This window comes from Saccopteryx bilineata, chromosome 7 (assembly GCF_036850765.1).
Source record: "Saccopteryx bilineata isolate mSacBil1 chromosome 7, mSacBil1_pri_phased_curated, whole genome shotgun sequence".
Lineage (NCBI taxonomy): Eukaryota > Metazoa > Chordata > Mammalia > Chiroptera > Emballonuridae > Saccopteryx > Saccopteryx bilineata.
The window spans coordinates 17,443,750-17,460,475 of NC_089496.1; the positions used below are offsets into that span (position 1 = coordinate 17,443,750).

Sequence of the window (16,726 nt, forward strand, 5' to 3'; positions counted from 1 at the left end):
GGCTGATGCTCTCACAGTGGGAAAAAAATTGTCAGATAATGTATATATTTCCCACTTGGGGTACACAATCTCTAATGATTGGGCACTCACTTTGCTGAGAAAATCATATGAGCCTGGAGGGACAGCCTTGTAAACATCTTGGAATTATCAGGCAAAGTCTAGAGAAGTATTTATATATAATTGAAAAACTGGATTCAAGCAGAGCAACCTTAATTACACAAAGCTGAATGAACTGATGAAAATGGTTATAATTTTTATGACTTATTGTTTGACATTGTTGATTTTATTTATTTTTTGAGAGTCAGAGAGAGGGACAGATAGGGACAGACAGACAGGAAGGGAGAGAGATGAGAAGCACCAATTCTTTGTTGCAGCTCCTTAGTTGTTCAGTGATTGCTTTCTCATACGTGCCTTGACCAGGGGGTTACAGCAGAGTGAGTGACCCCTTGCTCAAGCCAGCAACCTTTGGGCTCAAGCCAGCGACCATGGGGTCATGTCTATTATCCCACGCTCAAGCCAGCGACCCCTTGCTCAAGCTGGATGAGCCCATGCTCAAGCCGGTGAGCTCGGGGTTTCAGACCTGGGTCCTTCGCATCCCAATCCACTGTGCCTCTGCCTGCTCAGGTGACATTGCTCGTTTTTTAAAATTCCTTTTGTTTTCCAGATAAAAAGAAACTTGTTGACCTATGACTTAGCAATTTGGTAAGTTATACCTCTGTAAGCAAAATTAAAACATTTATTTTTTCTCACTACTTAATCCTTCCAGAATCCAATAATGAGTATTTTTATTTTCATGGCAATGTGATTATTGCATAAATACAATAAGAATAAGTTAGATTGATTTTATTACCAAGGCTTTGACTGAAATGTTTTGTTTGAGAGTGACATGCATAGACTTGGACCAGAATGGCATTTAGATTGATTTTGAAAGCCAGTAACAATCCCTTTGGGAAAACAGCCTGGCACCTGGTTTAGATGGTTCACAGCAGACTTTCCAGGTGAGGAACAATGGTTGCTTCTAGGGAAATGCAAGGAAGGGACCTCAGGACATGTTGGGGACCTCGAGAAGAGAGGGCTCACCCAAATCTATAGGTACTGCAGGCGACATCTTACGGCAAGCATGAGGCCTGGCTTCTCAGCCTTGAGAGGCTATTTGAAATTAATCTGAAGATTCCCAAGGAAAAATTCCAGCAAAGCAGGTTTAAAGGGGTTTATATGGTTAATTATTATTCTTGCTGGACTTATCTAAATATCAGGGCAAATTTACTGAAACTAGACTTATTTTTTCAGATAAATTAGTCTTAATTTGGCCATCACTGGTAAAAATGGGGGTGATTATAGAGAGACAATTATGTTTCAATAGGATCTATAATACACCTTTGTGGATATTAGATTCTAGTGCTGCCCATTGTCTTTTGAGTTTTGTTTTACACAATATAAATTTCAGAGGAATTGCCACAACAGCTCAGGCCTACACAATCTCAGTGTCTGATGTGGTGTAAGCCACATAGACAGTTTACCTGAGCACCTGTTGCAAACTCAATCTCAGGGATTTGACCTATACAGTCAGCTGTTTGGCCTATTTACTGCTCAAGCCCTGTGACTTGAACAGACCAGCGTAGAGTCCTTGGCATGGGGGTCCTTAGACAACAGGATTGCTTTAGATTACTTGTGAGCCGAATGGGGAAGTGTTGGGGCAGTGGCCAACTCATCATGCGTTGGGTCCTGGGGGATGCCCCCTCTAAGGCTTAGGACCAACATGGTTCCTGCAATTCTTGTCACAGAAGGGGTGAGCATGTGAGATAAAGGGGCACAATGGGCAGTCAGATCTGACTCCATCTTCAGAGCTAATCTTCCCTCTGAATTGAACCTGGACCTTGGTTGCCCGGTTTTCCCAATACTGAGGAATAAACGACAAAAGGGGTAACTGTAACAGAGTGAAATGCTTAGCTTCTCTGACTCCATCTAGTTCAAGACCGCTTGGTTCCCATGGCCTTCAAGCTAATGGCTTCTGCTTAGCCTTGCAAACAGACATGCTAACCAGTAGAGGAATTGTGCTTGTGGCTTGAGGAGTTAAGGGAAGTATATATTATTTATTCACAATTTGCAGGAATCTTGAGACTGAGACCGGATTTACACAGCAACCAGCAAAATCCTCCTCAGACCCCCGCTGGCAGCGCCTAGAGGTCTGTGCTGTCAATCACCTCTTGCCCCTCCCACTTCCCTGTCCTTTGACATAAATGAAGATTAACTTTGTGCTTTCTTAAGATAGATTTGAGGCACTACTAGGGCTCCCATCTTTTTGGTTGGCACCTTCTCGATCAATAAACCTTTCCTTACTCCAAAAACAAAAATGGTTGAAACACTCAATAGTAAGTTCCAGTTGCCAGACAAAGGAGGGACGATAGGGGAGAATACCGGAGATGAAGATGATCATGGAAGCTCTGTGTTAGAGCAGAATCAGCTTGGAGGGCAAAGACAGAAGCATGAGTTAATGATTGTGTGCACATGTGAACACAGGCACGCCGAGAGGAGGAGATAGGAGTCTATCCCTTTTAGGCTTGTTTCACTCAGGATGCATGCACCCTCTTGGTCATGGTGGGGTGGTAGATGCTTTCAAAGCTTCCATCCCTGATCACTGCACTCCAGGGTGATACCTGGAAGGTAGTCCACTGGAACCAGCCCATGTCTCAGAAAAAACACGACCTGGAGAGAAGTGATGGGGAATGAGGCAACTAGTCGTAAGAAAGTGCTGGAAAAGTCACTCAAGTTTGCTAAGCTGCCACCCACCTTTTCTCCCTCAACACTACATTGTCCCATGGCATAAAGACAATGTATACGCTGATGGTCCCTGTTCAGTTCCACTCAGGGAAACTTAAAGTCTCCATCCCCACCATCTTGAGGAAGCAGAAGCATCAGTTTATTTGAGTGCTTTGGGGAAGAGAGTACAAGATAACTGACCTTAACTGAGTCCCTACTATGTGCTAGAAATGTCACATACACTTTCTCATCCAAGTTACACTGCCTGTGTGCATTTAACTATTGTCTATATTTCTCAGATGAGGAAGCAGTTTACAAAGCTAATAGGTGGAAATGAGACTTCATAGCCTTCCCATATTGAGAAATGGATGTAGGAAAAGTGCAGGGACAAACATAAGTTAAGGGAAGACATGGCTTATAATTGGCAATAACACTATCCTAATTACCATATTTCCCCATGTATAAGACGCACCCATGTATAAGATGCACCTTAATTTTGGGGCCCAAAATTAAAAAAAAAAGTATTACATAAAGTTATTGAGCTCAAGTTTTATTCATTATAAAATTCATACAACTCCTCATCACTGTCAAAACTCCCATCCATTAGCTTGTCCTCATCTGTGTCTGATGACAAATACTGTCTTCATATATTGCCTTGTCCTCAATTCCATCTATGGCATTTGAAATGCCACACTTCTTAAACGACTTGACAATGATCTCAATCTTGATATTATCCCAGGATCTTTTCACCCAGGTAAAACCTTCTCCTATAGTTGGTTTCTTCACTCTTCTTGCACTCTTCCTGGTGTCAAATGGTCCCCAGAAGACTTCATCCATTGGTTCCATTCACCTCTCATAGCAGCTTTGAAAGGTTTGTTAATGCTGACATCAAGTGGTTGGAGCTGGGATGTCAAGCTTCCAGGTATGACGGCAAGTTTTGTTTTCTCCTCTGTAGCAATCTTCTTTGTGTTTTTTGTTATCTGTGCCCTGAGTGGATCAAGCACCAATAGGACAGCTTTGCATAAGAGCCCACCTGGTCTCCTTCTCCAAATTCTCTCAAACCAGATCTTCATCCCATCCTGATCCATCCAACATTTGTCATGAATGTGGACAGTCACTCCTCGAGGAATGTCTTCTTTTGACATTGTTTTGTGTTTGAAAATCAGCATAGGAGGCAGCTTGGTTCTGTCAGCACAACAAGCTAGAACAGCTGTATAGTGGCTCTTTTCATGTCCACTTGTCTTCACAGTTACAGTTTTCACCCCCTTCTTATCAACAGTTCTGTTATTTGGGACATCAGATTGAAGGGGGACTTCATCCATATTTGCAATCTGTCCCAACTCAAACTGGTGTGTCTTCCAACATTGAATGACAAAACGATGAAATTCAAGGACTTTCTGCTCATAGCTTTCAGGCATGTTTTGGGTAAGTCTGGTGCGTGTACACATGCTTAGTCCATTCCGTTTCATGAACCTGAAGCACCAATTGTGTCCTCCTTTGAAAACAGTAACTTCTTTTTCATCAGCAACTCCTCTTGCCTCATGCTGAATCATCTTTGTGGACACAGGAATTCCAATTGCCCTTTGCTCTTCAATCCATTATCTTCAATTCCCTCTCTACACCAGGCCATTTTGCTGACTTGCCTCTCATGGCCTTCTTCTGCTGTGGTGTTTTCAGTAGGGTTTCTTCTTTCCGTAGCCAGTCTCAGATTGATTTCTCAGTTGGAGGAGGATCAAACTTATGTTCAGCAGCACAATTTCCATTCAGTTTTGCAAACTGGATCACTTTTAACTTGAATTCAGCACTGTACAAAAACCTTTTCTGAGCCGTTTCTGGGCAGAACGTGGCAAAATGTAAACTACACTAATATACTGGTAACAAGTGCAAAACAATGAGCACAAAGACAATAAGTGCAAAAAAGTAGAAAATGCAAGTAAAAAATACTACAACCACTGTATAAGACCCACCCAGTTTTTAGACCCCAAATTTTTCGAAAACGGGTGTGTCTTATACCTGGGGAAATACGGTGGTCATAACTGAAGTTGCTTTCACTCCAGACTTCTCTCTGTCTTTTTTCAGGTATCTAGGATGCTCTCCCCCTCCCTCCACTGCCCCTTGTTTAAGATTCAATGGATTTTGCCACTTTATACTTCAAGATTAGATGTAAGCATGTTTAAGATAGAGAGGAATGTGCCCAGATTTTGTCAGCCCTGGCCTCCATTGCCAACCTTTCCCCCTGCCTCCCAGGGGTCCGCGCTTGGCTTGTGGAAGCCCTGCTCCACCCTCTGCCCTCCTCCTCCTTTCCAGCAGAGTCCTGATGGTATGGCTGTACTGGTCATCCATAGCCCTTGAGCTCTTCGTGGGAACTAATGTGTTCCCTTCAAGTTGGAGGCAAAGAAATAGAGCATATGCGCCTGTTATTTAAGGGCCTCCAGGTTAGGGGACAGAGGGCAAGAGGATTGGCAAATGGAAATCAGGCACCATCTAGGACTGTGTTCACTTACACTGCGTCCCAGTGAGCATCATCCCCACTTACTAACAGCTACCATTATTAGTGCAGTGCTTATTATGATCTTGCTATTTTATCTCACTAAATTCCTTTTTTTTTTTTTTTTTTTACAGAGATGAGAGAGAGAGTCAGAGAGAGGGACAGATAAGGACAGACAGACAGGAGGAGAGAGAGATGAGAAGCATCAATTCTTCATTGCGGTATCTTAGTTGTTCATTGTGGTATCTTAGTTGTTCAGTGACTGCTTTCTCATATGTGCCTTTATGGGGGGGAGGGGCTACAGCAGAGCGACTGACCCCTTGCTCAAGCCAGTGACCTTGGGCTCAAGCCAGTGACCTTGGGCTTCAAGACAGTGACCTTTGGGCTCAAACCAGCGACCATGGAGTCATGTCTATGATATCACGCTCAAGCAAGAGACCCCGCACCCAAGCTAGATGAACCCGTGCTCAACCCGGTGACCTCCAGACTTTGACCTGAGTCCTCTACAACAGTGGATGCTCTATCCACTGTGCCACACGGCCTGGTCAGGCTCACTAAATTCCTTTTAGCTTCATTTTATAGATGATCAAGTTGAGACTAGAGAGACTAAGAAACACGATCGCGCCCTAGTTAGTAAACACAGAGTTGAGATATGTATGCATTTCCTATCCTGTTCCCACCTGTGTTCTCTAACTTTAACTTTTCCACATCTAGACCCAAGTTCCTTTTTAGGAATCCTTGACAAGAATGGGCTGCAGTTCAAGAATATGAAAGCTGAAATATTTTCAAGGTTATCAAAATAACATGTAAGAAATAAATTCATACACCTTAATATTTCCAACAAAATTTATGATTGGAAAGGTATTATGATAATTCCATTCATGTGTGATTTTTTTTTGTCAACTGTCAATAATTAGTGTAATAGAAATATCTATTATATTTGTAATTAATGTGAATAAAATAAATATTTTAGGGTTTTTAAAAAATTTTATTTATTCATTTTTAGAGAGGAGAGAGAGAGGGAGAAAGAGAAACAGAGAGAGAGAAAGGGGGAGGAGCTGGAAGCATCAACTCCCATATGTGTCTTGACCAGGCAAGCCCAGGGTTTCGAACCAGTGACCTCAGCATTTCCAGGTCGACGCTTTATCCACTGCGCCACCACAGGTCAGGCCAATATTTTAGGTTTTTTTTTTTTTTTTTTTATAGGAGCTTGCTCTCTTTTATTTATTTATTTATTTATTTTAAATTTTATTTTATTTATTCATTTTAGAGAGGAGAGAGAAAGGGAGAGAGAGACAGAGACAGGGGGGAGGAGCTGGAAGCATCAACTCCCGTATGTGCCTTGACCAGGCAAGCCCAGGGTTTCAAAACGGCGACCTCAGCATTTCTAGGTCGACGCTTTATCCACTGCGCCACCACAGGTCAGGCCAATATTTTAGGTTTTATGTGATTATAACATTAAACTTTGATCACAATTTTTCAATCTCTGATTACATGGGGGTCTCATCTTAAACTAAAACAAGTGAAAGAAGATGTTACTCAGAGTCCACCCTGACTTTTTTGGTGCCTCTATCAACTTTGGAAAGCGTCCTCAAAAATTATTGTTAGTAACATTTGCGATGCTCTCCTTTGCCTCCGCCTTTCTCTCAGAGACAGCCCTTTTGCTGATTAACCTTTTTTCTGCTTATATAAGAGAACACATGCATCTGGCATTCTCTATTGACAAACATTCCTCTGAAAATTAAGCCAGAAAGGAACAAGACAAGAAGCTATTAAGGCTCCATTGCCTGTTTTATTTTTTAACAGCTGCCCCCTGGCATCTCTGTTAATAGGGTACCACTGCTTGGATGAGAACTGCTTCCATCAGCCTTTTTTTTTTTTATTAAGTGAGAGGCAGGCCTGACCAGGCAGTGGCGCAGTGGATAGAGCATCAGACTGGAACGCAGAGGACTCAGGTTTGAAACCCTGAGGTTGCCAGCTTGAGTGTGGGCTCATCTTGTTTGAGCAAGGCTCACCAGCTTGAGCCTAAGGTTGCTGGCTTGAGGAAGGGGTCACTCGGTCTGCTGTAGCCATTTGGTCAAAGCACATATGAAAAAGCAATCAATGAACAACTAAGGTGCCGCAACAAAGAATTGATGCTTTTCATCTCTCCCTTCCCGCCTGTCTGTCCCTATCTGTCCTTCTCTCTGTTTCTCTCTGCCCATCTGGGGTCGCTGCTCCGCTGCTCAGCAACCGAGCTACTTTAGCGCCTGAAGCCAGGCTATGGAGCCATCCTTAGTGCCCAGGGCCAACTGGATCGAACCATTTGAGACATGGCTGCAGGAGAAGGGGGTGAGAGGGAGAGAGGAAGGGAGGGAGAGAGAGAGAGAGAGAGAGAGAGAGAGAGAGAGAGAGAGAAAGAAAAGGGGAGAGGTGGAGAAGCAGATGGTTGTCTCTCCTGTGTGCCCTGACTGGGAATTGAACCTGGGACTTCAACACACCAGGCTGATGTTCTACTGCTGAGCCAACCAGCCAGGGCCTAAAAAGGGTTTTCAAACTGAGTTCTCTGGAGTCCTTGTGGAATATGAAGTGACCCCTCAGAAGGTCAGAGGGACAGCGGGCTCTAAGTACATGTGTGACGAGGTCAGGGCTGTGCTGGCTCAAGGTAGAGGCAGGTCTGCTTTTATACTGGATACCATGTAAGGTTTTGTGGAAATGAAAAGTTCTACACTTCTGCCTGACCAGTTGGTAGTGCAGTGGATAGAGCGTCACCTGGGGATGCTGAGGTCCCAGGTTCGAAACCCCAAGGTAGCTGGCTTGAGCGCAGGCTTACCAGCTTGAGCGCTGGGTTGCTGGCTTGAAGCCCAAGATTGCTTGCTTGAATAAGGGGTCACTGGCTCAGCTGGAGACCCCAGATCAAGGCACATACGAGAAGCAATCAATGGACAACAAAGGTGCCAGAACTACGAGAGGTTCCTCCCTTTCTCTCCCTTTCTGTCTCTCTCTCTCACTTGGTAAAAAAATAAAATAAAATTCTACAGTCCCAAGGAAGTTTGAAAGTCACTGTAATAGAATTTAAGTCCTTCCCAGAAGTTTGCAACAGAACTGTCTTCTCCACTCTAAAGCAAGGGTAATGTCCTTCACCAACATCAGCATTACAGTGAGAAGTAATGACAAAATGATCTTGCAAAATAAGGAGCAGCAGCGAAAGTGGCAATGTAAACAGAAGACAACAACACGACAGTGGTTATGATGATGTAGGCCATGACTACCCCGATTGCTCCTCCTGAGTGCAGAAAGCTGAAATTGGTCACTCCTACAGAGCGACTCAGAGGTCAGACTGGGTCAGGCTTGCACCGAAGTTCAAGGGGTAAGGGCGAAGATGTGGTAAATCAGTAACAACTGCCACTAAATATCTGCTCTTACTTTAGAAACCAACTTCTTCCCCTTCTTTTAAAACTGTTCTCTTAAAGCCTACTTGCCCTGTGAGACGCACACAGTATCCATTAAAAATCAAGGTCCTGGCCCTGGCCAGTTGGTTCAGTGGTAGAGCATCAGCCTGGCATGCAGGAGTCCTGGGTTTGATTCCCAGCCAGGGCACACAGGAGAAGTGCCCACCTGCTTCTCCACCCCCCCCCCTTCCTCTCTGTCTTTCTCTTCCCCTCCCGCAGCCAAGGCTCCATTGGAGCAAAGATGGCCCGGGCACTGAGGATGGCTCCATGGCCTCTGCCCCAGGCGCTAGAATGGCTCTGGTTGCAACAGAGCGATGCCCCAGATGGGCAGGGCATCGCCCCCTGGTGGGCATGCCGGGCATGCCAGTTGGGCACATGTGGGAGTCTGACTATCTCCCCGTTTCCAACTTCAGAAAAATACAACCCACTCCCCCCTAAAAAAATCAAGGTCCTGCCTGACCAGATGGTGGTGCAGTGAATAGAACGTCAAACTGGGACATGGAAGACCCAGGTTGGAGATCCCAAGGTCACCAGCTTGAGTGCGGGCTCCTCTGGTTTGAGCAAGGCTCACCAGCTTGAGCCCAAGGTCACTGGCTCGAACAAGGGGTCACTCAGTCTGCTGTAGCCCCCCGGTCAAGGCACATATGAGAAAGCAATCAATGAACAACTAAGGTGCCAAAAAGGTGCTACAACAAAGAATTGATACTTCTCATCTCTCTCCCTTCCTGCCTGCCTGTCTCTGTCTGTCCCTCTCTGACTCTCTCTGTCTCTGTCACCAAAAAAAAAAAAAAAAAAAAAAAAAATCATCAAGGTCCTGACCTATGGTGGCACAGTGGATAAAGCACTGACCTGGAATGCTGAGGTCATCAGGGAATACTAGGACCTGTATTTCTCTACTGTATCATTAATGTTTTCTTTTATTGATATTATAAATATTTGAGTCATATCCTCTAAACTCTAAATTCTTGAAAAGCAGAACCTAGTTTCATTTACCTCTGTACCTAACAGGGTACCTAACAGTACCTTGTTTATGGAGCAAGTGCTCAATAAATATTTTTAAACGAGGGGTTCCCTGTCCCATGACCTGGAAATCAGTCTGTTGCTCAACATGGCAATCCACCGCCCATCAAAACACATGTGTGGATTGATTTTAAATCACTTTCAGTCCAAATGGGTTTTTATTCTCTTTCCTGTTCTTTCTTTTCTGTCCAGGACAACTAAATAAAACCACAGGCAGGTGGCTCGGCTTTCTGGGTGTGTAGGGAAATATAAAAACAAAAAGCCTCTGTTATGCCACTTCTCCCTTCCCTGAGTCATCAAAGAGGTGTGGGAAAAATTCACAAAATGTTGTCTCAAATGGGCTCCTACGTGTGCTGACTACCCATTCATCCAGGTTTTGTGCACTCTTTGCTCCAGGAATCTTCAACTAATCTGAAAACCCAGGCAGTCTGGAAAACCCAGATGTGTCTGTCACTCAGGTATTTCTTTTCAGCTTACCTTTGTTCTGATATAGGTCTGCTATGAAGGATAATGACAGTGACAGGATCACAATGATGATAGCTGTAAAAGCCACTGAACACTGTGGTCGAGCCCTTCATGCCCATTACTGCACAAGGCAGGACTATTACGACATCCATCTAACATGTGATCATACCACACGGCCCCGCAAGGCAGAGCCACTTGACCAAGGACCTGGCCCGCTATTGCCACAGTGGGACTTACCTAGGAAGCACAGAGTTAGGTGGCCTGGATTTTGCAGGGGATGCGACTTTAGGTTCTGGCCCAGATGTCCCTGAAGATCCTGGCAGAGTGTCCTGTGCAGGCCCAGATTGGTTTGGAAGTACTTCCCTCGTCGAAGACAGAAGATGCTCCTTATCTTTAACTTCTTTTTCCCGGGACTTGGCTTTGTGTTCCGCCAGAAGGAGGTCAAATTGCTTTTTCCGGCCCGGGACTGCCCTCCGATGGCTTAGAGAATGTGTCTAAGGAGAAGAGAGATGAAAAGCACAGCCTCTTTGATCAGCACATAAACCTGCTTCCCCGGGCCCTTCACTTCAGAAATAGCAATACATGGGAATTTGGAGGTGCTTGAAAAGTCAACTTCAAGGAAACAGCTCCTGTTCTGTGGCTGGGAAGAGGCAGAGACCATACAAACACAGCTATGCCCTACTTTCCTGGCAGTAAGCAGCCAAAGCTTTCTCCAAAACGTGGCATAAGACGATGAACTTCAGTGCGGAACCCAGGAAAATCTCTCTGATGAAAAGCCACCGTGAGAAAGCCTAGAGTTAATCCAGGTGCAGGTGGGAGGCTCGCTTTGGCCAAGACACACAGAGCCACCAAGCAGAGAGAGCCACAGCCTCGCTCCCCAAGAAGCACTAGCAGTTCAGTATGAAATATGCAGCCGGGGGCTACCCAGTGGTGGCCGCCTGGGGTCAGCTGTCCCCCTGGCCACTCGAGTGTGGCCAGATCAGGGGCGCGGCGGGACCGCCTTTCAGGGTGCTGCTGCTGCCGCCGCCGCCGCCGCCGCCGCCGCCGATCCTGCATACATTAAAACGTAGCAGGGTTTAGAACCGCCTGTGAGTGCCTATAAATACAATTTACTGTCTGGCCTCACAAGTAACAGGGGAAGCCTTTTTTTTTTCCTTCTTAAAAAGCCAGCCAGCTTGAGGCAGGCACTCTGCTACCATGGAAGAGAAGAAAGCATTTCCCTTACAAAGAACAGCTGGGGGTCATGTCTAGGTTCCACACCCTGCCGTGTGCAGAGAGTGGCATGCAAACATTTCGACAAAGGCCCCAGCGAGAGCAGGAAGTATTTTTTATGGAAAGAGAAATACCTTGCAGGTGAGGGATCTTGTGCAAGGTTTCTTTGTCTCGGGATCCAATACTCCACAGTGTTTATTTGGGTCAAATTCTCTCTCTGGTTTAAGAAACAAACAAAAAATATAAGAAAAAAGGAGACTAAATAGGATTTGGCATTAAGACTACATTTAAAAAATGCACATTTGCACCAACAAGTGAGACACTGTCAGGCAATCTGTTTTTTGTTTTTTTTTTTCTTCCAACCAACTGCTAAAATGCTTCAAGAACCGCTCAGGGGAAAATGGTGCACCCTTCTGAACCCAGAGTTCCCAAGTCCAGCTTCAGCAGGGGGCGGAATGCAGCATGAGGCACAGGGAATGGGGAGTGGGGGTGGAGCCATGCTGCTCTCACACTTGATTTCACTTGAAAAGCTCCTCCAGTACTTGGTTCTCTGGGCATAGCTAGTGGCAGACCAGGGGGAGCCACCTGAGGCTCAAGGACACTTTCTCCTGGGTGCTTCCAAGAGTACAGCGCATCCCCCCCGCCCATCCTGCCTTCCTGCTAGTTTTAGCCATAGAACGAGGAAACTATTCCTTGACATGTCAGTGTGACCCTGCCTCTCCCCTGCTTTGCAAAGTGCTCAGCACAAGGCTCTCAAGACAGCATTGTTGACCAGAAAAATAGTTGCCCTGATTCAGGAACATTCTAGTGGTGTCATAGGCAAGGGTGGGGGGAGAGTCGGTCTGGACTTGAAGGGGCAAGGCGGGCAGCACCTGCTGGTCCCCCAGCTCCAGCTTGCCCTGCTCCCAGTGCGGGCCTTGGTGCCACCGGGAGCGAGTAGGGCAAGCCGTGCCCTTGGGCTGCAGGGAGGCCAGGCTGTCCCCAGGATCTCCTGCTGGGCTGCTGGTGGGTCATGTTGGCTTTACTTCTCAGGAACTTGCTCTTTTTAGGCCCATTTGGGATCCTTCATCCCCTCTGGATTACAAAAATGCTCTGCTCCCCAGGAAAATGAGGGGATGGGAGGGAAGTTTCTTGAAGATCCTCCCTTAGACGTTCCAGTTCCACCCCTCAGGTGGCTGGTACTGTTTCTAGGAGGCACCCAACACCCTTGCCTCCTGCAGAGCAGGAATGACACAGCTCTTCTGGGAATTCAGAAGAATGTTGGTGGGTGGGTGAGGGGTGTGTAGAAATTGGGTGGTGTCCTTAAGAGCCCTGAATAGCTGCAAACTAAAAAGAGGTTACTTAGCCTAAAAAACTGTCTGAAATTAGTGGAGTAAACTCTGAGCATTATATGTTTAAAAAAAGGTTTGGGGGCTATGGAGTGGTTGTGATGGTGGAAATGACAAGTACAACAAAACCATCCTTACATCCAAGGCAGACTCCCTGGTTGGCTAGCAACATGCTTCCTGTTCATTCTTTTTTTAAAGCTTTACTTTTAAGAATAAATAATGGCTAGACCTGGAGATACCCATTACCAATGAGCCCTCTCTGCCCAGCAAGGAGTGCCCAGGCGCAGGCCCAGCCTGCCTGGCACGCAGTTCTTCCCCTGGGACCTGTCAGTGCAGCCCTGGGCCCAGGTCTGCCCCAGCACTCAGGCTGGCCTGGAACTGGGCGGGTTGTTTGGCTGGGGGTGGGCGCTGGTGGCTGAATGTGAAAGTGAGATAGAAGCAAAAGACCCAATGAGGCAAAACAGCCAACAAAATGCAAAACAAACAAATAGCAAAAAGTCCCCAAACAACTTCAGAGTGGGGGGCAGGCTGGAAGCCATGGGCATGCTTCTGCCACAGCAAGGAACCTCAGGCTCTGGGTACTGTGCCCAGCCAGGCCTGTTCGTGTTTCCAGGGGCACTGCCACCCATCTCTGTCTGCAGAGTGAAACTGAACTTCCCACAGAGGAGGGCCAGCAGTGGGGGCTCCTGTCCACAGTGAGGCCTCCCCACGTGCCAAGACGATGCCAGGCTCTACCTTTCTTTCTCGATAGTGGGTGAACAGTATGAGGGGATTTTCAGAGTATAATACTTTTGTCATTTGAATGCTTTGGGCTGAAGTACTATTAAGAATAATTTTTTAAAAAGTTACAGATGTAAGACAGAAAAATTGAAATACAAGTAGAGACCAAGTGAATAAAAATGACCCACAATTTTGGGGGTGCTTAAGAAGTATGCTTCTACCAAAGATATAGTTTCTTTCTCACACGGTGGCTTTCATAGTGATTTTTTTTTCTGTTCAACATTAGATAATGCCCATGATGTGTGAATTAGTTATGAAGTTTATTTTGATCTCCTGAAAACAGCAGAACTGCTAGATTTGGTTTTACAACAAATCCACAGCAAGCATCATTCACATGGGGGCCCCTGAAGGGCAACCCCTGCCCCAGAGACTGGACTTGTGCACCTCCCCAGGTACGCCCAGCGCCTGCTCACAGCCCAGAATCACACCCGAGGCCAGGGACACCCCCAACACCTCGTCAGCTGTGCTAACCCGAGTGCTCCTGAATAGAAATGCCAACTGCTCGTGGGAAAGGCAGCTGTAGCCCCAGACCACAGAATCAACATGGAAACTAGGCCAAAAGACAGAGGTTGTGTCTTTCGTGGGTCAGTCACTGATGGGACTGGCCCAAGCCTGCTCTTAGCTACTGTGAATGTCACTGTGGGCTGTCCAAATTCACGGTAGTGAGGCCTCTACAAAACCGAGGGGCAGCCCAGCCAGTCAGCATGGTAGTAAGACCCTCGGGATCCCAGACCATGAGGCTGGTGCAGAGCTTCCCTCCTTGGAGCAGAGTGAGAGCCGCAGCTGGCCTGGGAATACGAGAATCCGTGCCTGCTGGCATTTCTAGGTGGGGGTCCTGCTTGCAGGTAAACTCCATGTCTCCCTTAAAATGAAACAGACCTGTCTAATTATAAGAACACATCACTACTCCTTGGTTACAGATGTGACTCAATTTCATGAGCCAGACGTGAAGGACACAGACACGTACCTGAAAGTCTCCTGTAAGGCTTGTTGTTTTTGGTGCCATTTTGATGTTTCTTGTCTATTGTGGTGGACAAGATTCCTTTGCCATTTAAGATCTTCTCTGAGGAAGGTGGCACTGACTTGGACATCAAGACCGGCTTAATTAAGGGTAGGGCAGAGACAGCGGAGGACGAGGTGGAGCAGGCAGTAACCGCAGCAGTGGTTGTAGAGTTCATTTTGACATTGGCACCATCTGCCTTCACTAGGTTAGGAATTTTCTCTAAACTGACTACAGGAATTGGAACGCTGAAAAATAAACGAATAAACACACAATTGCCATCTTTGATACATCTGGTCCACCGAGAAGCTAGAGCCACTTATCATTGTCAAAACACTTCTTTATCACTTATTTATACTTCTCCTATAGCTGAGCAGCAGGATTCCCGTTTGGATGAGAGGGAGATTTGTGCCTTCGAAAGGACCGCAGGGAGTGCGAGGCAGGTACAGGCACCAGGGATGGCATCAGAGCTGATTTGATTACCTCCCATCCCCATTGTCCCCATAGGTCCTGCATCTCCCCCTTCTCAGTCCCTATACGTCAGCTGACTTTCAGACAGCACCTTGGGAAGAACAAGGTGATCCCTGTGACGCTCAGGAAGAGATGCTGTTTGTCTCCTGAAGACAGTGTGCCATACTGTGCCACCTGCTGAATCACACCCCTTCCCCCCTGCCGCTCAGTTGGTCTCTCACCGGGGATCAGCGATTGGGCCTGACATCTGCTTAGCTCAGGAGTGCTGACAGGCTCACACCACGCAGAGGCACGCTGCAGGCCATGCTGCACGCTGCCGGAGGACTCCTGCATCACTCACATCCTGGGGATGGGCTCACATTGAGTGAGCTGCCGTGTAACATTATCTAATATTCCATTTTAGGCAGCTCGTTATGTAAATAGGCAATTCTCAGGGCTGGCAGGTGAGAGGATGAATTTTAAGAAGACACAGCACAAAGGCATGTTTGCTCTTCAGAATTTTTCACCTTAGCCCCACTTCCCTGCGACTTCTCTGGTAATGGATATGCATCTGTGCATTTACTGCTGGAGGACCCTGCATCTGGGGGCTGTGAAGGGCTCTGTCTCAGGTTTTAGAAGATGAGATAAGATGAATAAGCTTTGCTTTAGATCCTGAACTAGGTCTTCTTTCCTCCTTGCAGGAGAGCAAATGCTAATACTTCCGCCCCCCGATCATCTGAGCTAACTTAGCGATCTGAATGCCACGCAATCTAGAATGTGGTTTCTCGTGCCTGCAGACCATGTGGGGCATGAGAGAGAGGCTGTTTTGGCAGGGGAGGAGTCTTATTTGTCAGCATAATTGGTTGGTTCTCCCTTCTCTAAGACTCATGCACAGATAATTTCTTTGATCCATTTGTTCATGAAATTATTTCAGCAACTCCTTAGCCCTGATTCTTTTCCGGCTTTGAACCAGGATCACAGATCACAGTGAGAAGGACACTCAGAGGTAGGGCAGATTGTCACTGGGCTTCACCAACCTCACCCTAGGACCACCATGTGCCTTTCCTGGCCTGGGGAATGGTGGTGTGGTGCTTCAAGTCTCATGGAAGGGAAGCTCAAACAGTGGGTTTAACAATATACCAAATTCATCCTTGATCAGAGTGTCTCAATCACTGAGATACTGCTGAGCTGCTACTTTCTGTCTAACGGCAATTCTCAAAGCGGCCCCATATTGCTGAAGAATGGCGCCAAAGCCCTAGAAAAATCAGCACACTAAGACAGCACCTGTTGAGATCAGTGCTGCACTCCTAATTTTTTCCAAATAGTAAAAAATCCAAAACCATGGAATATGGAATTCTTCTAGGGTCATTCCTTCACTCATTTTTTTTTCTTTTTTTCTGAAGCTGGAAATGGGGAGAGACAGTCAGACAGACTCCCGCATGCGCCCGACTGGGATCCACCCGGCATGCCCACCAGGGGCGATGCTCTGCCCCTCCGGGGCGTCGCTCTGCCGCGACCAGAGCCACTCTAGCGCCTGGGGCAGAGGCCAAGGAGCCATCCCCAGAACCCGGGCCATCTTTGCTCCAGTGGAGCCTTGGCTGCGGGAGGGGAAGAGAGAGACAGAGAGGAAGGAGGGGGGAGGTGGAGAAGCAAATGGGTGCTTCTCCTGTGTGCCCTGGCCGGGACCCTTCACTCATTTTTAAAGAACACAAATGAGCCTGACCGGTGGTGGCACAGTGGATAGAGCACTGACCTGGGACTCTGAGGTCTCAGGTTCAAAACCCTAAGGTTG

The 16,726-nt window shown here is 46.7% G+C and overlaps 1 protein-coding gene across 6 annotated transcripts in view; it reads right to left on the reverse strand.

The window, feature by feature from the left end:
* The window catches only part of ATXN7L1 (ataxin 7 like 1), a 272,109-nt gene that overhangs the window by 27,916 nt on the left and 227,467 nt on the right, over window positions 1–16,726 (reverse strand). For all 6 annotated transcript variants that reach the window (XM_066238539.1, XM_066238537.1, XM_066238538.1 and 3 more), the window contains 3 exons: window positions 14,452–14,732; window positions 11,511–11,593; window positions 10,402–10,658 (listed from right to left, as the gene is read on the reverse strand). In XM_066238539.1, the coding sequence (XP_066094636.1) occupies window positions 10,402–10,658; window positions 11,511–11,593; window positions 14,452–14,732 (621 nt within the window). The remainder of the gene's footprint in view (window positions 1–10,401; window positions 10,659–11,510; window positions 11,594–14,451; window positions 14,733–16,726) is intronic.